Source organism: Vombatus ursinus, unplaced genomic scaffold, assembly GCF_900497805.2.
Source record: "Vombatus ursinus unplaced genomic scaffold, bare-nosed wombat genome assembly UNPS02007284.1, whole genome shotgun sequence".
NCBI classification, from domain to species: domain Eukaryota; kingdom Metazoa; phylum Chordata; class Mammalia; order Diprotodontia; family Vombatidae; genus Vombatus; species Vombatus ursinus.
This window is the reverse complement of record NW_020947062.1, coordinates 6,468,026-6,493,586: the sequence shown is the minus strand read 5'-3', so window position 1 is coordinate 6,493,586 and position 25,561 is coordinate 6,468,026. Positions and strand designations below refer to the sequence as shown.

Here is a 25,561-nt window from a genome sequence, read left to right as displayed (position 1 = left end):
TCTGTAATCATGCTTGTGCCCAACATGGGTATATGTTGGCTGCAACATAATGACTCGTATAAATGACATTATTGAGGATATGTATAACTAGAAAAGATGACCAAGTTATATTGTGAGGACCATGAAGGGAACAAACATTTATATAGCACCTTCTATGAATCAGGCTAAGCATTTTTACAAATATCTCATCTGATCCTCATAACCACCCTCTGAGGCAGGTGTAGGTATTAAACTCATTTTACAGGTGAGGAAACTGAGGTAGACAGAGGTTAAGAGACTTGCTAGTAAGTATCTGAGGCTGATTTGAACTCAAATTTAGATTGCTTGCTGTCTTGGGGAGGGGGTAGGGGAAGGAGGGAGAAAAATTTGTAACTCAAAATCTTATAAAAAATGAATGTTGATAACTACCTTTACATGTAATTGAAAAAAAAATACTATTTCCAAAAAAACAAAAACAAAAAGGTCCAGTGCTCTATCCATTGCACTACCTAGCTGCCTTATGACAGATGAACAGCTGGGGTGAAAGTAGTACATTCACAATTCAAAGGAGAGCTCCGGGAGGCCTTCCCTTAAGGTTGATTCCCATAACTTCTCTACATAATATGAATGGAAACATGTGAACAAGAACACAGCAGGATGAAAAAGGCTGTGAAACGGCTCTGATCTGCACTGGTGAAAGGAATGCTCACAAGGTAAAAGTCTGAATGGGACTTTAGCTCTCCTTAAAATGTAAGTTCATTGAGGGCAGGAGCTATTTTTTGCATCTCTAAGGCTTTAGCATAACACTTGGAACCTAGATATAATGGAAGGGAATATAGAACTTATTTTGTACCAGGCACTGTCTTAAGTGCTTTTCAAATATTATCTCATTTGATCAAATCATAGTAACTGCTTAATAAATGCTTATTGACATAGACATATATAATTATTTCAATACAATGGTGATGTTTGCACTGATAGATGTTGATGCTTAGGGATTTTAAGTGTTCTCTCTCTTTCTCTAAATATATAAAATATTTATAATACATAATATATTTATATATTATAAATAAAAATATAAATAATATCTCTAACTCTACATGTATTTGTAATATATTTATACATATAATATACATCTCTCTAAATATATATACATATACACATATATGCACACACACACACACACACACACACACACACACACACACACACAAAGAGAGAGAGAGAGAGAATAGATAGAAAGGGAAGGCACTAGTACCTGTGTGAGAAAGATTCCCTAAAGTAGGTGGAATTTGACTTGAATCTCTACCCCCCCACCCACTTCTTAGCAGGGAAAAAGCATGAGTCAACACCTTTAATAATCAAGAGTGGGCCACCAATATACACTTGGTGTCTGCCAGCCTAGTACCAAGAATGGCATGGACCACTTTATAAAGGGTCTTTGAAGTGTTTCTGCCCTGTGCGGAATATGAAGGGGAAGCTGGCTTCTAAAAGGCAACCCGAAGTGAAAGAAATAATTTGAAAAGAAAAGTTAATCATGATCCTTGCCACAGATCCACCCCCAGGAGCAGTTTCTCTCCTCCTGATCCCCTTCAAGGCATCATTTGTAATCCATCCTTGGAACTCAGATTTGCCTGGAGTAATCAAATACCCCTAAACATTTTGCATTTTATTTGCTTCTCAGCTTCCTTCCACGTTTTTCGGGAGATGCAGGCAGAACTGAGGAGGGTGGGCACTTTGTGCTATTTCAGGAACTGGGCTCCCTGATCTTTTTGGTCCTTTCTGACTATTCTAATATCTAAGAGCTAGCTACAGCGCTGTGCGGGAGTGAAGGGGCCCGGATTTCTATCTTGGCCCTGCTACTGATTCACAGTGTGGGCTTAGGTAAATAGCTTCCAGGATCTCACTTTTGTCACCTGTAAAATGAAAACAGCTGAACTACATCATCAAATCATGTTGCAGGTTTAGGGCTGGAAGAGGCCTTATTTAGTCCAGTCTCCTCATGTTACAGATGAGGAAGCTGAGATATGGAGAGAGAAAGTGATTTTTCACAGAGGCAGCAAGGGGTAGAGATAGGATGGGAACCAAGACCCCTGACTCTGAATCCAGTGTTCCTCATCATCTGACCCCTGCCTAGTTCTCTTACGCTGGCTTCCCTTGGGTGCTCTGCCAGCTAGCTCCACTGGCCTACCTTCAATTCGTCAAATATGCCTGTGTCTTTGCACTTGCTGTGTGTCCTCCCAGCCTGGAATGGTCTCCATCCTCACCTCGGCTTCTTAATTCCCCTGACTTCCTTCAAGACTCAGGTCAAATCCTACCTATTCCAGAGGCCTTTCTCTCGCATCTACTACTGTCTTCCTCTCTTAGAGTTACTTTCATCTGTTGATATGTGGGCCAAGGTAGAGTGAGGACATCAAGGTTGGTGCCCTCAACAGAAGTAGGGAAGTTCAGAAAAGGAGTGGGTTTGGGTGGAAAGATAATGAGCTCTGTTGTGATGTCTGCCTGACATTCAAGTCTGAAATGCCCATAGGCAGTTGGGGATATGGGATTGGAGGTCAGAAGACAGACTAGAGTTAGATCATCTCTCTCTCTCTCTCTCTCTCTTTGTCTATATGAACACAAAATAAATAATATAATATGTATATAATATGTGATATCTACTTGGTTGTTGATATGTTTCTCCCTCATTAGATTGTGAGCTCCTTGAGGGCAGGGCCATCTTTTTGCCTTTTTTTTAATCTCTAGTGCTTAGCCCAGTGCCTTGCACATTTATTGTTCTTGTTCAGTCATTCAGTCATGACCCCATGAACTATACTGTACATATGGTTTTCTTGGCAAAGATGCTGGTGTGGTTTGCCATTCCTTCTCCAGTGGATTAAAGCAAACAGAGGTTAAATGATTTGCTCAGGGTCACACAGCAACTAAGTGTCTGAGGCTGGATTTGAACTCAGGTCTTCCTGACTCCAGGTCCAGTGCTCTATCCATTGAGTCACATAATAAGCACTTAATAAATGTTTGTTGGTTTGATTTTTCACTGTACTATGCTGCTCTTTTCCTTTTCATTCCTAATTGGCCCAACTCAGAAATAGAGCTAGGCTAATTTCTCTAAGATTGCTAGATTCTATGCCAGGGGGAGCTTCCCTTCTCCCAGTTTTACAATTCTGTCAATATGAGGTCTTAGAAACCCAGAGGGTTAACAGGGTCTGACGGCACATGAGCTTTGTACTTACTCATTTGCCTGGATGCCCTAACTGGGTGGCAGGCTCAACAAAATTGACATCTAGATGGCAGACTGGGCCTTCAATTTTCCATCATATAACTTTACTGTGACACCTCAGTTACGAGGCAAAGCATTCTTTTGGATACCTTTCTACATAATTCACTTCACCTACAGACTAATACTCTTCTCTCAGCCTGGAATGCATGCTCCTCCCTCCTCTTTTTATTTTATTTTTTAATTTTTTTTGGTGAGGCAATCAGGGTTAAGTGATTTGCCCAGAGTCACACAGCTAGTAAGTGTCAAGTGTCTGAGTTTGGATTTGAACTCAGGTCCTCCTAACTTCAAGGCTGGAGCTCTATTCACTGTGCCACCTAGATGCCCCTATCCCTCCTCTTTTTAGCTGTTGATATGCTATACTTTCTTTAAAGTCCAAATAAAATGCCATTTATTTTGGGAAGCCTTCCCTGCTCTCATTCCCCTTGGACTTCCAATAGTACTACGCTTGGGCCTCTTTGATGAAGTCATAACATATTACTTTGAACCATAATACTATAAACTGTGTTTTGGTAGTGACTGCTTTGTGTCTCTTCTGGTGCCTAAACACTGGACACTTAGTGAATCACATATCTTTGGAGTTGGAAAGATACAGCCTGACTTCTCATACCTCCCATACAATAGGTCATAGGACTGAGGATTTAGCACTGGAAGGAACTTTAACCCAATGCCTTCATCTGAAGGATAAAGACACTGAAGTCAGAGGAAGAAAGTGACTTGTCTAAGGCCACCCAACTAGTAAGAAGAAGAACTGGGACTGAGAAGGCTGGGAAGAACCCAGTTTTCCTGATTTCTAAGTTTGGGGATCTTTTTCCTACATACACCATACTGCCTCTGTTTTTGCTCAGTGGGATGGAATTAAATTACAGAAGGCCCATAGGAGACAGTGTTAATGCTTACGGTTTGGCTTTCGTCTTCCTTTCTATCTGCTGGCTTGTCAGTCTGGGATGCTGCTTTTCTTCTAGATACAGGAAAAGAGAGACGGTGCATGTCAATCACTCCAAATTCTTGCATAATCGCACCCTTGGCTCAAAGCTTCCTCTGTGGTGGCCACAGTTTGGCATGATGCCATCTCTCAGGCCTAAGACTCTCATGGGTGAGGTGTACAAGGTGAAATAAGAGAATAGTCAAAGCAGCCACAACGCCGCCTCTGGGACCCTTGCCTTTCCAGCCTTATCTCATATTATCGCTGCCATATATTCTATACGTTAGTCAAACTGTAATGATGCCCCTGGGCGGGGCTGGAGTGTGGGTACCACTGAGGGGGATGTTGCTCCCAAGATCCCACAGGGCCAGGAGCCCACGAACCTCTTGGCCAGCAGTTTGTTCATTTCCTCCATGAGGCCTCCCCCGCCGCCACCACTGCTCGTCCGGTTGGCTTCTGACTTTGAAGTTCCACTGGGACTGGAAACCCCAGAGCCATCTTCTGACTAAAGATAGACAAGATGATACTCCAGGGGCCAAGGGCATAGGGTTTGGGGGTGGGGTGAGAGGAGGGGAGGTAGTACTGGCAAGAGAAATTATTAGGGACCTTAGATCATTTAAAACTATGGAATGTCAGAGTTGGAAAGGGCCTTAGAATCATAGAACATAGAACATAAGCTGGAATGAACTTTAATGATCACCCAGTCCAACTGACCCATTGTACAGAAGAGGAAATAGGCTCAGAAGAGGTCAGGGACTTACTAGCATCACAGATTTAGAGCTGGAGGAGAATTTGGTGATCATCAACTCCAACCCCCTCATTTTACAGATGAGGAAACTGAGTCCCAGAGAAGTTAAGTTACACAGGTAATAAGTGCCCAAAGCAGCTAGGAAGTATCCAGGTTTTCCTGGCTCCAAATCCAGCAAGCTAGAGGTAGATGAACAATAGTGCTTGGTCCAGTCAGTAGCCTAACTGTGCTGTGAGGGGATGCTGGAGAGGGGCCAAGTGTCTCCAGGGCAGAGGATGGAGAATACAGAACCCAACTGAACCTTTTGTGGTAGGGAGCAGCCAGGCTTCACAGATACCATCCACAGAGTCACAGGATGTCAGAGCTGAAAGGATCCTCAGAGATCACCTGGTCTCATCCCCCCATTTTAGAGAAGAGGAAGCTGAGCCCCAGAGAGGTTGTGACCTGTCCAAGGCTACACAGATAGTAGATAGCAGAATTCGGTTTCAAATCCAGATTCTCTGAATCTGGGCTTTTTCTAGTTCAACCCTCTTTGCAGAGAAGAAAACTGAGGGGAAATGATTTGCTAAGGTCTCACAATGAGTTAGTTTAATATTCTTCTTCTACATCTCATTCCTGAAGTTCTTTTGGAAAATTTACAGGGAGATGGCAAAAGGAGGAACCAGGTAAGGCTGGTTTTCACACAGTAGGTTCCCTCGCTTACCCGCTGGACTCTCCGTAGTTTTGCACCTGCCAGTGCTGCTGCAAGTCCAGATACTGAAGCATCGTCATGGGTGGTGCTTTGCACCCCACTTACTGGCAGTGGTGGTGGTGGTGGTGGTGGTGCTGCCCCTGTGAGTGGAGGGGGCACGGGTGGTGGTGGGGGTGGAGGTGGCCCTCCTGAAGGTATGGGGGCAGTGGCTGTGGATGATGGGTGTCCTGGGGGGAGGATGGGACCTAGGAACATGAAAATATCTGGTCAGTAATGCAAAGCTCCTTCAATATCTCCATCCTGCTCCCTCTTCCAAGTGGAGGCCTTGCCTATCCCTGAATCCTTGAAAAAGCCCCTGGAGGTAAAATTTCCCTTCTGAGAAATGAGAGGTATTTTAAGAGCAACCTCTTTTAAGAAGTGTTCTGAGATCTCTCCTTCCCCTCCCCCACCACTCCTTTTCTTCTCACTTCTCAGAATGTAGGGACAGAGTACGAACAGTAATAATAATAATAATAATAACAATAATAGTAGCTTACATTTTTAAGAGTACTTCAAATTTTATACAGCAACCACCTCCCAACAACCCTAAGGTAGGTAGCCCAAGTATTCCTATCCTCATTTTACAGATGCAGATACTGAGACTCAGAGAGATATGACCTGCCCAGAAGAACCCATCTAGTAACCGTAGGAACCAAGATCTGAACCCAGGTCTTTCGATTCCAACGATCTTTTCACTCTACCACACAGTTTCTCTGTTATCACAAACTTGCTTACATGTTAGCTATGAATTTAAAATTTTTTTGTTCCAATTATGTCTCCCTAGTGTGAGAGTAATAGTAAATAAAATAGTCAGTAAACATTTATTTGGTGCCTACTATGTGCCAGGCACTGTACTAAGCTCTAAGGATACAAATATAAAAAAAGAAAGACAAAGGAAAGCTCCTGTTCTCAAAGAGCTTATAATAAAATAAGGAAAGATGATACACAAAGGAAACAGAAAGGTAGGGGGTATATGTGTAAGGGAAAGGTGCCTGATGTGGGGGCATGGTGGAGAAGTCGGAGAAATTCCAAAATGGTACAGTCAGGTGGGAAATGAGGAGATGGATTAATAAACTCTTTGAATGGAGGGACTCTTTTAGACTTGTATCTGTCCAAAGTGCCTAGTACAGTGCTAGATAGGCAGTGGCTGTTGGTCCCACCCAGAGGGTGTTAAGATGGTCACTTGGTTTTGAGTACAATGGTAACAGATGTTTGGAATATGGAGAAAGACAGAAAAGCAGAAAAATTCCTAGGAGAGCATGAACTGTATGGTGGATAAATGGCTTGTAAAAGAAGTGTAGGATGTCAGTGCTGGAAGGGACCTTAGAATGAAAGAATGTAGACATGAAAGCTGGAAGGACCATTAGAGTTATAGGACATGGAATGTTACATCAGGAAGGAGTCTTACAAGCAGAATGTTCTATGTTGCATCAGTAAAGAACTTTATAAAACTATAGATTATCATATAATTATAAAATATATATTTCATATAAGCATGACATGATATAATATATTAACATATATTATCACATATATAACCACAAAAATATAGATTATCATATACAACATTTCACATAATTATGATATGACATATGATATTAATATATTATATTATCATATAATTATAACACTATAGATTATCATAGCTAGAAGGAGTGTCAGAATCCAGAATCCAGAATGTCAGAGTTAGAAGGGCCTTAGAATCATAGAACATAGTACATCAGAGTTGGAAGGGATCTAGAGATTATCTAGTTCAGCACTATTATTTTACAGAAAAGGAAACTGAGGCCCAGAGAATTGGAGTGTCTTATTCAAGATCATACATAATAAATGGAAGAGCTGACAGAGAATAGAACTAAGGTCTCCTGACTCTTAGCCCTGTACACACTGAATCTTAATTGAATGAATTCTGTTTAGTAAAGTTTGAGTTCTGTGTGCTTTATTGAACTAGAATTATTTGAAAATGGAGACATAAAATAAATGACATATTAATATGTCTCGAGTTTATTTTTTATTTTTCAGGAGGCAATGAAGGTTAAGTGACTTGCCCAGGGTCATATAACTAGTTAAGTGTCTGAGGCCAGATTTGAACTCAGGTCATCCAGACTTCAAGGCCAGTGCTATATCCACTGTACCATCTAGCTGACCTATCTCTTAATTTTATAAAGTATTTTCCTCCCAATAATCCTTAGGGGTAAGTGGTACAAGCATTTTTATAACCATTTTAAAGACAAGGAAACTGAGGCTAACAAAAGAGAAGTAATTTGTCCATGGCCCCATAGCTAATAATAATAGCTAATAAATATTGGAGCTGGGATTCAAACTTGGGTCTTTCTCTCTTCAAGTCCAGAGCTCTTTCTCCCACATCAAATTGCCTTTACATGGAATGCATATGTGGTCACTCTCAGTTAAAAACATTTAAATAGTCTGGACATTCAGCTGACCATTTCTCTTGCATGACCAAGAGTTGACTGCATTTGGTTTCCTCTCACTTTTTTCTCCAGCGAAGTTGGTCACTGGGGCCTTGCTATTGAAGACAAATTTCCTACTGAACCTTCAGTCAGTGAGGCTTCTATGTTAACCACAAAGTCACTAGGCCTCAGGAACATAAAATGCAAGAAAGGGGCACCCTGTAGAAGAGCAGTTCTCAAGGTATGGTCTGGGGACCTCTGGGGGTCACCAAGACCCTTTCAAGGTAGTCCACAAGGACAAAACTGTTTTTCATAATAAGATATTTTAATTTCAAATATGGTGAATACCAATAGATTTAAGCCAAATAAACAAAAGCTCTTTTAAGGAGTCCTTAATAATTTTCAAGAGCATAAAGGACCAAAAAGCTTTGAGAACTGTTGCTGAAGAACACATAGTCCCAACCCATCACGAATGAAGACCCTCAAGTCCAGAGAAGGAAAATGACTTGCCCATTCCAATCCATCCCCCTTTCAACCACCAAAGTAATTTTACTAAAGTTCAGGTCCAGATTCAACTATATCTCTCCAACCGTCCCTCCCCATCCTGACTCTTAATAAACTCCTGTGGCTAGATGCCTGAGTCACATCCAGTTTCCCTGTTTCTTCCTTGTTGTCCATTCTCCTCAAAGGGTAAAGAAAGTGAGGCCTTCAAAAGTTCCTGATATGTCTCTCTCTATCAATAAACATTTCCTGAACACCAACTATGGCATAGTACCCTGTCATGGGTATCAATGAATAAGACACAGTGTTTGCCCTCAGGAGGCTCGCATTCCGGTAAGGGGAAAGAGAAAGGGAAGCAAGACTTACATACAAATTACTATGATTCAAGGGAGAAGTACTGGGAAACTTTCCAAAGGAGGGACATAGAGGTCAGGGACCATTTGATTTTCATCTTGCTATTACCTAGTAAAGTGCCGATAGGTATATGTTTAATAAATGTTTGTTGATTAATTGATTCCTGCTAAAGGTCAGATCATGGAGAAACATCATGGAGGAGGTGGCATTTGATCTTGACATTGAAGGATGTTTGGATTTCATAAGACCAGTTCAACAGGGGAAGGGAATTCTACGCATAGGGCCCAACAGGAGCAAAGGAGTAGAAACTGGAAAGCACAGGACACAATCTGGATACCTTGAATCCCCCCTGGGATAGTATGCAAAGGAGGGTCAGAGGGCCATAAAGCAGCAAAGGCAGGAGGTTGGAGTGAGATCATGAAGGACTTTCAGTGCAAGTGTAAGTAGCATGGGCTTTATTTTTTTATGTAAGAGGGAGCCATTGCAAGTTTTTGAGCAAGGGAGTGACATGAACAGACCTGTGATTTAAGAAGATAACAGGCAATATATACAGATGAATTGGAGAGGGATGAAACTGCAAGAAGAGAAGCTGGTTAGGAGGCTATTGTAAGAGGCCAGCAAGAGGCGATGAGAGCTTGGTGTAAGATATAGTGGAGACATGGGTCCTTGCCTTTAAGTAGCTTATATTCTAGTTGAGGGGCTAATATATGTACTTGATATACACTGTGGCCTCAGCATAAGTTCTCAATTTGGGCGACAAAACTCTCTGGGAGGTGTTGGAATGATCCAGGGAGCAGTAGTAGCCTAGGGTGCAATTAGGGGGCGTTGAATAAAAATAAGGGGGTGGTAGAAGCATAAGGAAAGATAGAAGATAAGATAAATTTTAAGATAATTGAAGATAAGAAAAATCGTTCATTCATGTTTCATCTGTTGTGGAACAGAGTTAAAGTTACAGTGATTACCTTTTTTTCCAAATAAACACACAAAATGCAAGTTATAACTGAACAGCGGTCAAGTCTGCTGACAGGTCTTAACAAGTTGGCAGGTGAGCGGGTTGCACATTGGTGAGAAGTCCAGCATGTTCGGGCAGGAATATGCGGTTGTAATGACTTGTTTACAATATGATAGAATATGGTACATGAAACAATAATGTCATCAAGATTTCAATTCAGGGAAAAAACCCCACAAATTTACAATAAATTATTAAATTTAAGATGCATCATTTCAAAAAACCCTTGAGGTTAAAGAAAGTAGATTTCTAGGGGGTGTTGAGTAATTTTTTTTTTTTTTGAAAAGGGAGCAGTAGGCCAAATAGGTTCGGAAACTTCTGCGTAGAGTCTAGGAACAATGCCGTAAGGCTTACGTTAAGTACCAGGTGTATGGATGAGAAGCTGTGTGCCTTGGGATTTCAGAGAAGGGAGGTGTTTCTGTGGTCAGGGGCAATCTGAGGGAGCTTCTGGTAGGTGGTGCCACCTGAAGTGAGTCTTCCCTTTTAATTGATCTCTAAAGGTCGGTATGGGAGGGACCCAACTGACTGATCCGGGTTTCATCCTATCTGCTTCCCCCTAAGCTTTGGAAAAACCCATACCAGTTTCTTCACAAGGAGGCCATGCTGAGATCATAGACTTGCAGAGCTGGACGGGACCTCAGAGATCATATACTGCAGATGAGAAAACCGAGGCTTAGAGGTAGGGAGCAGCAAGGTCAAAATTTGAACCTAGGCCCTCTGACTCCAAATCCTGCACTTTCTTCAATAGCACACGTCTTTCTTTCACTATAAAACCAAGCCCCAGAGAGAGGAGAGAGGCCAGGGCAAAGTTTCGGTGGATGGCATCTCCATAACCCCAGCCCTTCCTCACCTGGGGTCGAGGTTCTTCTCTCCAAGGACTCTTGTCGCTGTTGCTGTTGTTCCATCACTTGCCTGAAAGAAAGAGAGCGGTTCAGGTTTGTGTCCTTTCCCTGCCCTAGCCCAAGGGTGGTGGACCTGCGGCCTCGAGGCCACACGGGGCCCTCTAGGTCCTCAAGTGCAGCCCTTTGACTGAATCCAAACTTCACAGAATAAATCTCCTTAATAAAAGGTGATGCACCCCATTACCTCCCCATCATTGCATACATAGCATCGACGTAATTATTTTTATGTCCCCGTGGGCATAGACTCAAGAGCACGGTGTGAATGCAGGGCAGGAGGGGCTAGCAAGGTGGAAAAAGCATTGGATTTGGAGCCAGAAGACCTGAGTGTTAATCCCAGCTCTGCCCCTTCTGACCGATGTGGCCTTGGACAAAGGAGATTATTTCAATTCTCTAGGTCTTTTCCCCCTTTAGTATCTAAAATGAGGGTGTTGAACTGGTACTAGATGATTTCTAGGGTCCTTGCCAACACTAAAGCCCACAATAGAGAACACAAATTCTTTTTTTTTTTTTTTGCTTTTTGATGGGGCAATTGGGGTTAAGTGACTTGTCAAGGGTCACATAGCTAATAAGTGTCAAGTGTCTGGGGCCAGATTTGAACTCAGATTCTCCTGTCTCCAAGACCAGAATTCTACCCATTGTGCCACCTAGCTACCCTGAGACATGAATTCTAAGAATCTATTTTTGGAGTGTGTCATGTGGCCTTTTATTTTTAAAATTTTTATTTTAATACTTAATAATAAAATGAATATTTATTATTAAAAATCCTTTTATTAAGGGTTTTTTTCCTGTGAAGTTTGGATTCAGCCAAAGGACCACACTTGAGGACTTAGAGGGCCCTATGTGGCCTTGAAGCAGCAGGTTTCTCATCTATTTCAATTTTCAAAAGTCAGCATGATTTAAGAAAAAAAAAAAATTGTAAGTGAAGAGGTTTGGATCCTTGATTTCATTGGTGTGGGATATTCCTGGTGAGGAATTCCTACCAATGAAGATTGACAACTGTACTGCAGTTAGAGATATTCCCAGGGACATTGAGAGGTTAAATAACTTGCCCAAGGTGGCACAGCCAGTATTTGTCAGTGGCAGGACTTGAATCCAGGTCTCCTTGACTCTGAGGCCAGTGCTCTATCCATTATGCCAGTGTCTCTCAAGTACTTTAATATAGTGGGGGAAAATACTATACTGGGGGCCACCAACCCTTGGTTTGAGTACTAGCTCTACCACTTACTAGTTGTGGAAACTTGAGCAAATCATTTCATTTCTCTGGATCTTAAATTTCCTTATTTGCCAAATGGGGATTTGTCCCTCCTTCTGGGACAGATTAAAGGAGATGATAAATGTGAAAGGGCTAGGTAAAAGTGATACTATTCAATACTTCAAAACACCCACGTCCAACTCTCTAGGCAATGAGGTGGATCAGTGAGTACAATGTTGGACCTGGGTCCAGGAAGACCTGTGTTCAAATCTGGCCACAGATACGTACTAGCTGTATGACCCTAGGTGAGTCACTTTCCCTCTATCTGCCTCATTTTCCTCATCTGTAAAATTAGGATTATAATAGCACCTTCCTGCTAGGGTTGTTGTGAACATCAAATGAAATCATATCTATAAAGCACTTTTCAAACCTTAAATGTTATATAATTGCTAGCTATCATCATCATCCTTATCATCACCATTAACCCTCTCATCTTATAAAGGAGAAAAAACGAGGACTCCTGCTACACAATTTTTTCTTCTTCTTTGTGGCTAATGAAATACTAGTCTCACTTCTGCCACTAACTCCTGATGTGACCTTGAACAAGTGACTTGGCCTCCCTAAGCCTCAGTTTCCTCCTATATACAAATGAGGGGTGGCCTAGATGAGATGTAGATGCTTCCTTTCCACTGAACCTTCATAGACACTCTTTATGAGTGGCTTTGGCTGAAAAAAAATTGTCACCTAGAAGCCATCATTCTAGGGGTGAGCTCCCTGTCTTCTCAGATAGCTGGCAAGCAGCCTGTCACCAGACCTGTATTGGAAGTCCTTCCAGTTTGGTAGGACTTTCCAGAGCTTTGCCTCTCCCAGGCATAGTCTCAGAGAGCCCAGGGTCAGCCCCACGGTGAGCCATTGGCCAAGGATTCCATTATGGTGCTGTTAATTTCTAAGCAATAATTTTTAAGTTCCTGAATGACTCAGTCATTCAATTCTAGCCCTTGCTACCTACGTGACTTTGGGTAAGACATCATCTTGGGGAGGAAGGTGTGAAGTGACATTTGAGCATGAAGACAACTCACAGAACACAGTGTCAGAATTGGAAGGAGCCTTACTTTGTCTTTTTAAAATTACTGTTTATTCCACTGTGTACAATTTGATTTTTTTTCATACAAATTTGCAACAATTCTGAGCTCCCCGAAACCATACATAGACAATAAATATCATGCTATTAAAGTATTAAATTTGTACAAAAAATACTTTACAGTTTAATACTTGTTTGTTACAAATAAAAATACATATTTAAGTGAAAAAAATCTAGAACCTAGAATTTTAGAACTTAGGATGTTAGATCTAGAAGAACCTTAGAGGTCATCTAGTCCAATCCCTTCATTTTGCAGAGGAGACTAAGTCCCCAGAGAGGTGAAGTGACCTGGCCGAGGTCATGGCCAAGCCAAAGGACCCAGATATCCTGACTTGGGCTCTGCTGTTTTTCCTACCATATCTTGGTCCAACACAAGTTAATGAAGTTGTCTCATCTATGTCACTAATACTCTGTATGACTATGAAAAAAATCACTTGGTCTCTGTGGGCCTCAGTTTCCTCCTTTCTACAAAACAAAAGAGTTGGACCTGATGATTTCCAAGGTCTCTCTTAGCTCTGATATTCTGTGATTAAACTGGAACAATGTGTATGGTATGGCAGAAAAAGTATTGGACTTGGGATCTTGGTTCAAATCCTAGCTATGTCACTGACTCCCTGTGTGACTGTGGGGGAACCCTTTGACCTCTCTGAGCCTTGACTTCCTCATCTGTGAGAAATGAAAGGTCCCGTTGTTCAGTTGTATCTAACTCAATGTGACTCCATGGATGTTCTTGGCAAAGATGTTAGAGTGGTTTGCCATTTCCTTCTCCAGTATGTCTCCATTTTACAGATGAGGAATTGAGACATATAGGGGTTAAGTGACTTGCCCAGGGTCACACAGCTAGTAAGTGTCTGAGGCCAGATTTGAACTCAGATCTTCTGACTCCAGGTCTGGCACTCTACGCACTGTGCCACCTAGCTGCCCGAAGGGTTGCCCTTTGTGGTGGAAGAGAGGCAGAGTGGTGGGCTGGTATCTGAGTCAGGAATACCTGGGTTCAAGTCCACCCTCAGTCACATACTAGCTATGTGACTACACATTGGAGGAAGAAGACCTTGGAGAGAAGAAATGATCTGTCCCTTTAACTCTGCCCGCCCCCTCACTCTACGTGTCCTCTCATCTGGCCCTGCGCCACCTGCTGTCCCCACCTCTCCAGCTGGTTCTTTACTTGCCCTTGTGAGTTACGCCTGGCCCTTCTTGGTCCTCTTAACTTTTCACATCCCAGGCCACTCCCTAAGACTAGGTAAGAGTTACAGAGAGTTGTAAGTCTTCATTTGTGTAAAGGAGTTACTACCTGGGGAATTCCCACTGATGAAATCCCAGAACAGCCACACCAAAAATGGAGAGGGAAGGGCACCCGAATAGGGAGCGGGGGTTCTGAGTTCCAATCTTGGCTCTACTATTTGCTAGCTATGCAACGCTGGCCAAGTCACATTTCCTCCTTTTTGGACCTCAGTTTCCTCATCTGTAAACCAGGGGAACTGGACTAGATGTCTCTAAGCTCTACTAACATTAACTTTTCATGACTCTCAACAATGGGGTCTGTGGGAGAAGAGGGTCATCAGTTGAGAATTTTCCTGGTTTCCCCCTGCTTTATGAGCCCTGGTATTTAGAGAATACCCACTAGAGGGCCCCTCAGCCACAGGAACGGGCTACAAATTCCCTGGGAAGACCCTTTGAGGTCAGACTTTTTTGGTCTAGTACTTGATTGAAGTCAAAATTTATCAAAGAGCAAAAACAGTGCCCGAGTCAGAAATGCAGCGGGTGTGCTTAATGAGTGTGAAGGGATCTAGGTCTCTGGCAGTGAAATCTAGTCATAATCTCCAGAATTAAATTATTCTGATGAATTCTAGAGTGAGTTTGGTGTAGGGGAAAGAGCCCTGGGTCTGAATTCTGGCTCTGCTACTTACTAGCTCTGTGATCTCAAAGTAAGTCACTTAAGAACTCAGTTTCCTCATTTGTAAAATGGTTCAGACCTGCATCTGTGAAGGGAGTTACTATAAAGGTAGGTATACAGACCTATAAGGATGAAGTCACACTGAAGTCACCAATTTGTGAAACTGGATCACTTGACTTCTTTGGGCCTCAGTTTCCTCATTTGTAAAATGAGAGGGTCAGAGTAGATCAAGGTGTCTGAGGTCCATATGTTCTAAAATTCTGAGGTTGGGAAGAGACCTCTGAGATCATCTAGCCCAATTCCATCACTGTCCGGAGGAAGAAATCAGGACTCAGAGATTGAAGAAAGTTGTCCAAGGTTACACAATCAGTGGCAGTCAGGACTATAACCCAGGGCCCCTGGAGAAGTAAGACATTCCTAACAATCAGAGAGGTTCAAGAATGGAACAGTACACCTTGATAGGGTGTGGGCACCCTGTTACTGGAGGTATTCAAAGACTATAAAATGACTTATTGGGGATACTTCATTGGGATGGGTAGGACTGGTCCTCTCCACGTCCTGCTACCCACACTCCAGCCTTCATCCTTATCCCCCTATTGTGATGGGGGGAGGGGTGGATTCTCTCCTTGAGACACTGGGTCCCAAGAGGTGACCTTTTGCCTTATCTTGCCCAGAACTAGGTCTCCATGTCACTTCCTTCCAAGCATACCCACTTTCCCCCACTTTCTAGCTTCCTTTTATGTGGTCTCTAAGGTTTCTTAAGTGACTTGCCCGGAGTCACACAGCTACTAAGTGTCTGAGGACCAATTTGAGCTCAGGTCCTCTTGACTCCAGGGCCAGTGCTCTATCCACTGAGTCACCTAGCTGCTCCTCTCTCAATTCTTAAGAGTCTATGGTTCCATGATTATATTTAGTGCCATAGCTTGGAACTGACTTTCTTCACAATAAAGGACTACATTCCTCATAAGGGCAGCTAGATGGCACAATGAATAGAGCACTGGCCCTGGAGTCAGGAGGACCTGAATTCAAATTCAGCCTCAGACATTTACTAGCTGTGTGACCCTGAGCAAGTCACTTAACCCTGTTTGCCTCAGTTTCCTCATCTGTAAAATGAGCTGGAGGAGAAAATGGCAAACCACTCCAGTATCTTTGCCAAGAAAACCCCAAAAACGGTCATGAAGAGTTGGACATGACTGAAAAACAACTCAACAACAACAATAAATTTCTCATAAGGGACATTCAGTTTTGATTATGACAGGTCAGTGGCAGAGACAGGGTGACTCCAAGGGTAGAATTTTTCCCCTCTCCAAACATTTCCTTTTTGATCTTAAGAATACTACTCCGAAGTGCATCCTTAGCCTGTGGCTATTTGGAAAGGGAGGCAGAGCTTATATAAAACGTCAAAAGGATTGGTTAATTTTGGCACACCTACCTCACAGCATTATTGTGTGTGTTCATTTGGATAAAAAAATGACCCAGTTAGCATCATGCTTGGCGGAAGATGTGACAAATAGTCTTTAGGCCTGGTTTGTAAGTATGAAAATCTTCCTTCTGCCAGTGCTGAGGGGAGGGAACCCAATCCTCTCACTTTGAAAACTTAAAGATAACTTCTCCTCTAGGTTGGGAAACTGGGGTGAATAGTCTAATAATCAGAGTGATAATGGTGATAGCTAGAACTTGTATAAAACCAGGGCCTCATGTCAGTTCTGTGATGCAACTAAGATGAGAAACTGAGGCACAGGAAGGTTAAGTGATTTTACTCAAGGTTTCATAGACTGCTAGTGGAGGATCCAGGTCTCCTGAAAGCACTCATAACCATAAAGAATTCTTGTTATAATCAGCTTTAATTAACCTACATTTTAGCCAAATGGTGTATAGATTTAGATGGATATAATCTGGGTTTTTTCCCCCCTCTGCAGCTAGTTGTCCATACTCCAGAACCATAACTTTATTCATGAATTCCTTCATACATCCATTTATTCAACAAATATTTATTAAATGTTGCTTAAGTCGAAGGCAGGGAGATATAAGAATGAAAAAAAAAAGGCTCTATCTCTGCCTTCTAATAAAAGTAGTAAGGCACGAGATAGTGTGGGACTTGATGTCAGAAGACTAGATTATGAATCATAGATACTTGTAAGTTATGTACTCAAGGGCAAGATGCTGTTCACCTCTCATAGCCTCAGTTCCTCTTCCTGTAAGATGGGAACATAGGGTGGTTGTGAGGAAAGTGCTTTCCAAAATTCAATAGAAATTCGAATTTCTATCAGTACTAATAGCGAGTCCTGACAGAAAGTCCATGATGGAACATTAGAACTGGGAAGGGCCCTTAGCACCTAATTCAATGCCCCCATTTTACACAGGAGGAAACTGAGGCTCAGGGGGTGAAATACTTTGCCAAAGGTCATACAGCAAATTAGTTGCAGCCTAGTGTACCAGAGTGGAACTCAGACCTTCTGACCCCTCTCCTAGTGTTCTTTCCACTACATTTTGTTGATTCTATTGCATCTGAATCTTCAAACACAATTAGAGGCAGTGGAGTATAGTGAAGGGGTTCTCAAACATTTCCTGCAATTTAAACAAAAACCCTAAAGCTATTATTTTTTATGCATATTAACAAACAACCTTGTTTTCCAGTCGTATTGGAATCCCTTGAACTGGAGTGGTGTGCCATTTCTTTCTCCAGTGGATTAAGGCAAACAAAAGTTAAGTGACTTACCCATAGTCACACAGCTACTAAGTGTCTGAGGCTGGATTTGAATTCAAGTCTTCCTGACTCCAGGCCTGGCACTCTATCCACTGAGCCATCTGGCCACACACAAACAGCCTAAGGTTCATTCATAACGAACAAATAAACAGACTCAGGTGTTTTGGGGTTCCTGCAGTACAGTTTGAAAAATCCTGGTGTATTAAACAGAGAGCCAGCCTCAGAAACAGGAAGACTATTCATTAGGTTTCCCAACCTAGAGATTAAAGTTAGAGCAAGGGGAGTTCTACATCTGACACATATTGTTTGTGTGACATTGGGCAAGTCACTTATCTGTTCAATGTCTGAGGTAATTCTCTTGTAAGTTACAGAACAGGTACTGAATTTCATTGGTAGAAGATGTTTACTCATTAGGAATTCTTTATACTAATAAAACCCTCAGTCTAGTTCAAAAACAACTAAAACTATCACCAAAGAAAATGACCTCTGCTAAGTTATATTATCTTTTATAAGATGAAGAAGGTAAAGTACTGAGGGGGTATAGCTGGGAATTAGGGGCAGCCAGATAGTGCAGTGGATAGAGCACTGGACCTGAAGTCAGGAAGACCTGAATTCAAATCTGGCTTCAGTCACTTACTAGCTGTATGACTCTAGACAAGTCACTTAACCCTGTTTGCCTTAGTTTTCTCATATGTAAAGTGAGCTGGCAGAGAAAATGGCAAACTGCTCCAGTATCTCTGCCAAGAAAACCCCAAATGGGGTCATGAAGAGTTGGACGTGCCTGAACAACAACAACTCCTGACTCCCCATCGATCACCCCATCACTTCCAGTTGGCGCTTGTTGACATCAATCAGGCACAACTGTCCCAATACTAGAGTGATTGCTTATCAGGTCATCGAGCCAGCCAATCCGGGCATGGTAGAGCAAGTTACCTTCTCTGGACTTCCATCTCATCAGGAGAAGGGCCATTCTGCACTTGGCGCTGAGAGGGGGGGCCTGTTGGGGAGAGAAGCAGAAGAGTTCAAGAATTAGCAAAGAGAAGGCCAAGCTTTGGAGTACCAAGGGACTCATGCTTGGGCGCTCCAGGACTTGGAAACATCCACAGCCCTTCATCAGAGAAACACCTGATGTGCTCTTTCATAGAGCATGTTTCCTGAGAGGCCCCACAGAGGCTACCATGCTCTAAGAACATCAACTTCTGTCCTAAAGTCAACCAAGAGGTCCATGGCAGATCCTGTAGCAGCAGGTTATCTCATGGTGACCTTAGAACCAGAGAAGGTCAGAGCTAAAAGGGATCTTAGAATCATAAACTTCCAGAACTCAGAGGGACCTTGGAATCCTGGTGCCAGCACGTCAGAGTTGGAAGAAAATGTGGATTCACAGAACCATGGAATGTCAGAAACGTCTTTAGAACCATACAGCATGGAATATCAGAGCTAGAAAGGTCCTTACAATCCTAGAACCATAGAATAATAGAGCTGGAAGGGATTTTAGACTCAGGGAACCATAGAATGTTTGAGTTCGAAGCAATTTTAGATATTGTCTGGTAGTTCATTTCATAGATGAAGAGGTTAAATACCAGAAAAAGGAAGTGACCTATCTAAAGTCACAGAGAGAAATTAGTGGCAAAGTGTGAGCCAAGTGGCCTGGGCTCAGGGAAAAAGAGGTGAAACCTTTCCCACATTCCTATGCAGTTTTTCCTCCACTCAGCTGTCAGATGGATCTTTTTAAAGCACAGGTCTGACCATGTCACTCCACTACTCAATAAATTCCAGTGGCTCCCTATCATCTCTAGGATCATCTATAAAGTTCTCTGCTTGGAATTCAAAGCCATTCAGAATTTGGACCCCTCCTATCTCTCCAGTCATCATACACCTTACCCACCTCCCCCTCTCTCCTGTCCCCACTCCCATGATCCAGTAATATTGACCTCCTTGCTTTTCTCAAACAAAATACTCCATCTTCCGACTCCCAACATTTCCCCCATGCCTGGAATGTTCTCCCTTATCAAATTCCTGGTTTCCCTGGCTTCCTTCAAGTCTAGCTAGAATCCTACTTTCTGCAAGGAGCCTACCTAATCACCTTTAAGGCTAGTGCTTTCCTTCTGAGATTATTTCCAATTCATATGTGCATATCTATCTAATCTAGTTTGTACATGATTGTTTGTATATTGTCTACCATTACCCATTAGCCTCTGAAGTGCTTGAAAGCAGGGACTGTCTTTTGCCTTTCTTTATATCCCCAGTACTTAGCACAGTGCCCGATATGTAGTTGGCACTTAATAAGTACTTGTTGACTGACTAGTGTATACAGTAAGCTCTACCATTACTACCATATGTAATGGGGTCACATTTGTTTTCTTTCAGTTTAAAATTTTCTTTTTTCCTATTTGTTTTGAGTTGGGACAGGCCGTTTTTAAAGTATTTGGTAAGTGGTAACCCAGGAGAATATTAGGAAATGTTGTTTGTCTAATTAATACAACTTTAAGGTAACTATAATCTCAGTCTACCATCTATGGTAGGTCTGGGCCCTTGAAAAAGACTATGAACTTTGTGGTGCAAGAGCTGTGTTGAATTGACTGCAGGCACTCTATATTTTTAAAAACACTTTCACAGACTTTTTTTTCATTAGATTTTCTCAACATCCCAGGGGAAGAGACAAGGTTTATTATTCCCATTTAATAGAGGAGAAAAATAAGGCCCAGAGAAGTAATTTGCCTAGTAATTGTCATTTTCAGTTGAGTCCAACTCTTTGTGACCCCAATTGCAGTTTTCTTGTCAAAAATACTGGACTGGTTTGCTATTTCCTTCTCCAGCTCATTTTACAGATGAAGAAACTGAGGCAAACTGGTTTAAGTGACTTGCTCAGGGTCACATAGCTAGTAAGTGTCTGAGGCTGGATTTGAATTCAGGAAGATGAGTGTTCCTGACTCTAGGCCTGGCAATTCCTAAGATAATAAATAACCAAGTCAGGATTCAAACCTAGAGCTTCTGACTGATGACTCTGTATAGTTAATGTAATCTTGGGCTGCATTGAGAGGCAGAGCTTCCAAGAACAAGGAGGTGATAGTTCTTCTGTATTTTGGCCTAATTAGACCATATCTGGAGTGTTGTGTCCAATTCTGGGCACTAGAGTTTGAGAAGACACCTGGAGAGTATCTAGAGGAGGATGACCAGGATTGTGGTGAAGAGTCTCTAGTCCATGTCACGTGAGGATCAGATGAAAGATCTGGGAAGAGATGATTCAGGGGAGACACTATAGTTGTCTTTATAGGGTTTAAAGGGCCTCTCTGTGGAAGAGGGAGTAGATATGTTTAATATGGCCCCAGAGAGCAGAACCAGGATTAATGGGCAGAAACCATAAAGAGGCAAATGTTCGTTTAATATCAGGAAAAGCTTCCTCACAATTCAAGCTATTCCAAAGGGGAACGGGTAGCCTTGGGAGGAAGTGGGTTCTCCCTCATGGGAGGGCTTCGAGCTAAGGCTGGATGGCCATAGGTCAGGCACGGTATTATGGGGATTCCTTTGGGGTGTGAATTAGACTCCAAAGTTGTTGAGGTTCCTCTAACTCTTGAATTCAGTGATTCTGGTACAAGTACATTGTTCTGTTTGACTTAATGACAAAACGTCAGAGCTGAGAGGCACCATCTGGTCCAACACTCTAAGCTTACAGAAGAAGAAATTGGGGCCCAACCAAGAGAAATGACATGCCCGTGTTTATGCAGCGATTAAGTGGCAGAGCTGAAACCAAAACCCAGATGTGGTGAGTCCCGGGTGTGGGCTGTCTCCTCTACACCACTCTGTCTTACACTTTATCCGGACTGTACAGATAGGGTGGTTTAGGGCAAGTCATAGCTCTTGTATTTATGTATTTATTCCACATTTACCATCCAACTGCCTGGGTACGTCTATCCCTAGTGCCAAAGTAACCCGTTGATTTAGTCCATTTGGTTAAAAAGAAACAAAGTTGAGTCAATGATTCAGGACATGAAACCTGTTCGGGGCTCTGACCACAAAAATCTTTAACAACTGGTTGATTAAAATTTTAATGTTTCAACCAGAGTAGGGGGTGTGATGTGGTCAGAAGATGGAATTACACAATCTTAAAGCTGGAAAGGACCTCAGAGGATATCTAGTCCAACAAAGCATCTGAAGAGGAATCTAGGTGATCTGGTCCTTGGCAGGTGGTCATCCAGTCTTCACTTGGATATCTCCTGTAATGGGGAACCCAATACCTCCTAGGACACATCATTCTACTTTCAGATGGCTCTGATTTTTTTTTTAGGGTCTTTCTCTTTACATTAAATCAAGTTAAGTCAAGTCAACAAGCATTTATGAAGTGCCTATTATGTGCCAGGTGCTGTGTGAGTCATGGGCTTGCAAAGAAAGGCAAAAATAAGTCCCTGCTCTCGAGGAGCTCACATTCTAATGGGAGAGACAACATGCAAATAACTATATATGAGGAAGCTATGGTCAGGATAAGTTAGTGATAATTTCAGAGAGAACTGGGACTGGGAACAGAGGACTGGGAAAGGTTTCTTGTAGAAGCTACCATTTTAGCTAAGACTTGAAGGGAGGGAGGCCAGGAGACAAAGATAAGGAGGGGGAGGTTTCTAGGCATGGGGGACAGTCATTGAAAATGCCCGGAGTCGGTAGATGGAACCAAAATTTGTTCCTTTGCGGCTGCTCTTGGTTGTGTCCTCTGGGCCAAACTAATCAAATCTAATGCCTCTTCCATCTAATTGCCCTTCAAATACCTGAAGATGACGATGGTAACCACAACAACCTCCTCAAGGCTTAATCCATCGTCTATGCCATGGAGGAGGGAGGGAATGGCAAAGGAAGGGAATGCCAGCCAGGGTGATACGCCCTAAAGTACATCCTGCTATGGTAGCCATGAAGGATCCCTGGCAGGATCCCAGAAGCGCTGGTCCACTAGGCTGTGGTGATACTGATTGGGTTAGCACCCTAGCCAGTGTGATGTCATTGCTTCTATGAATCTAAGAAATAAATGGCGGCAACAAAAGGTTGCAGGCCAGGGCCATTCTGAATTGCTCTGGACAGGGAAGACAGAGCAGTTAGTGGTGCTCCTTTATGTTTTGGTCCCAAAGAGGACAATCAGAAATACCAATCTCCCACATTCTTGAAATGCTTCTGCACAGAAGGCACTGACCACTAATGCAGACAAACCATGAATACATGTGAAATAGCCTGATGTTATGAATGCTTTTATTAAATGGCAGTCCTGTAGCCTAGCAAAAATGGAACTAGGCAAAAGCTTCAGCCTGCTTTTTGTCAATGACATCCTTGGCTTCAGCTTACATACCAATATATGGCAGATCAATTCAGGGCAATTGTAAGAAATAATTTCATTCTTCAGCCTAGATTAGATGAAATAAAAGCAGAAATAAGGAGTAACTTGTGGTTGAAGAGGAGAAAATCTAAAGAACTTGAAGGTTTTGAAAATCTACCCAATACAAATTCTAGGAGTACTACATAACGATGAAACAGATGGCAAAAATAATGATGATGCCACAAATCAGGAAAGGAGACTGGAATTTTGAAAAGCCTGTTCTTAGTTTGATGGCACAAATCCAAGTAACAGACCCACTATACCGAGTCAGAATAATTAAAAAAAAAAAGCTGGTATCTCGGACCACCGTGAATGGGCATGGTATTTGGCAGAGGGTGTAAAAAATTTTTTAGGACCTGCACACAACAGTTTCTGAAAGTGTATGGTAAGGGTCGCAGGAGGAAAGGTAGAGCTATCTAGGAATACTCTTAAGGATGAGTATCAAATACCACCCTGGCAGAAGTGGTTTGAGAAACTATTGAAGCCTCACACAAAGATATTGGGAGATTACATCAATATGATAACTGCTAAGTACAGGAAAACCTGGACACCCTATCATTTAATTAAAAAGAGTGAAAAAGAAACAGGTGGAATGGAATCCAGAAAACAAAAGTAGATCAGAAATTCCTGATATCTTTAGTTAAAAGTGAAAGCCAAACACGTTAAGATAATTCAAGGAGTCAAAGCAGCCCAAAGAACAAAAAAAAAACCCCAATAAATATTAGGCAAAAGAAGCTTGAAAAGCAAAGGCATTAGGAGAGAGACAGAGAGTGGGAAGGTGAGACAGAGAGAGGGAGGGTGAGAGAGAGAGAGAGAGAGAGAGACAGACAGACAGACAGACAGAAAGAGAGAGACAGACAGAGACAGACAGAGAGAGAGACAAAGACAGAGAGACAGACGGAGAGAGAGAGACAGACAGACAGAGAGACAGACAGAGAGAGAGCAGAGAGAGAGAATGCCTGAAGCATGTGGAAAATATCTGATCATCTACATGGTCAAAAAACAGTCCAAAAAACAGAAGGATAACTGGATCAAATGTGAAAGAGAAAACTGTATACTGTTAACATAATGAAGAAAAGAATGGTGATGTTAAGGGACGTGGCTGGAAATCTAGCTTTTTTGCAAACCTAGAAAATGGAGGTAAGATGAAATCCACAACTACTAGCTAAAAAGTTTCACAATGACACAGAAGTGACTAACAAAGCACTTTACTCATATTGTCTCTGATGCATGCCTAGTTCCATTTTTCATAACAGAAGGTATCACACATTTATTACTAAAAGATGAGAACATCAGTAACTGCTCCCAATATAGGCCAATTACATGTTTATATCTTTTATACAAGCAGTCAAAGCTTGCATCATTCAAAAAAAAATCTATAAACACTTAAAAAAATATATTGACTAAGGAACAAATCGAGTGTGCCCAAAAGTTCCAGGGGTGTAAATAGGAACTCACTGATTCAGTATTTTTGGACAAGTCACCTGAAAGTGCTTTGACATTTATACCACCTTTACTGTTTAACCATAAAGCTATCGACTCAGTTCCACAATACTTGCGGGTTATTCACATACTACAAACATATAAGATGGGAAAGCATAACGAAAATGTGAAAGGATTTGGTGTTCACATCAAAAGCTGTTCTTATGTGAGATATGTCATCAGTAAAATAATATTGAGAACGATTGGCATAAAATGAGGGCAGTTAGGTGGCACCAGCCCTGGAGTCAAGAGCACCTGAGTTCAAATCTGGCCTCAGACACTTACTAGCTGTATGACCCTGGGCAAGTCACTTAACCCCGATTGCCTCCAAAAAAACCCAGACATGTAATATAGCATCTTTTAGGGAAACAGTTTAAATCTGCTATGGTTCTGACTAATTTCAAACCATCATTATTACTTCTGAGGAGAAGTGACTATAGTGTCCAAATCAGGGAATCATACCAAAACACTCACTTGATATACATGGATGACATCAAGTTATCCATCAAAAAATCCATTAAACAGTTACTTCATCCTATGGAAGCTTTATTAATATCAAAATGTTATTGGGACTCAATAACTTAAAAATTCTTAATGTGAGCTAAGGAAGAACAGAGACAGAAGGGTTGTGGGTCACACAAAGGGCCCAATACCAATAAGGAGCTGCTTGAGAGAGTTGTCAAAAAAGGAGGTTCTAGAGCTGAGAAATGTATTTCCCAGGCAAAAGTAGGAGGTGCCCATCCCTCCACCTGCTGCATAGATAAATTATCAAAGTTTTGAGTGCAAATGGAGGACTTTGCGCCTACAAGAAGCTTTATATACAAAGAGTAAAATTTACGAATGAGTTCATCAGCATGATGTAAATTAGGGAGTAATTATTTTATACAAATATTCATCATGATGTTGTTTGAATAACAATAGGGAGTTTTTTGTAAAACTTCGTACTTTAAATGTAGTAC

The 25,561-nt window shown here is 42.0% G+C and overlaps 1 protein-coding gene across 4 annotated transcripts in view; it reads right to left on the bottom strand.

Moving 5' to 3' along the window:
• The window catches only part of EVL (Enah/Vasp-like), a 119,307-nt gene that overhangs the window by 13,461 nt on the left and 80,285 nt on the right, over nucleotides 1-25,561 (bottom strand). For all 4 annotated transcript variants that reach the window (XM_027849063.1, XM_027849065.1, XM_027849066.1 and 1 more), the window contains exons 4-8: nucleotides 18,701-18,764; nucleotides 10,782-10,843; nucleotides 5,630-5,862; nucleotides 4,562-4,683; nucleotides 4,154-4,214 (exon numbers count right to left, since the gene is read on the bottom strand). In XM_027849063.1, coding sequence (XP_027704864.1) covers nucleotides 4,154-4,214; nucleotides 4,562-4,683; nucleotides 5,630-5,862; nucleotides 10,782-10,843; nucleotides 18,701-18,764 — 542 coding nt within the window. The remainder of the gene's footprint in view (nucleotides 1-4,153; nucleotides 4,215-4,561; nucleotides 4,684-5,629; nucleotides 5,863-10,781; nucleotides 10,844-18,700; nucleotides 18,765-25,561) is intronic.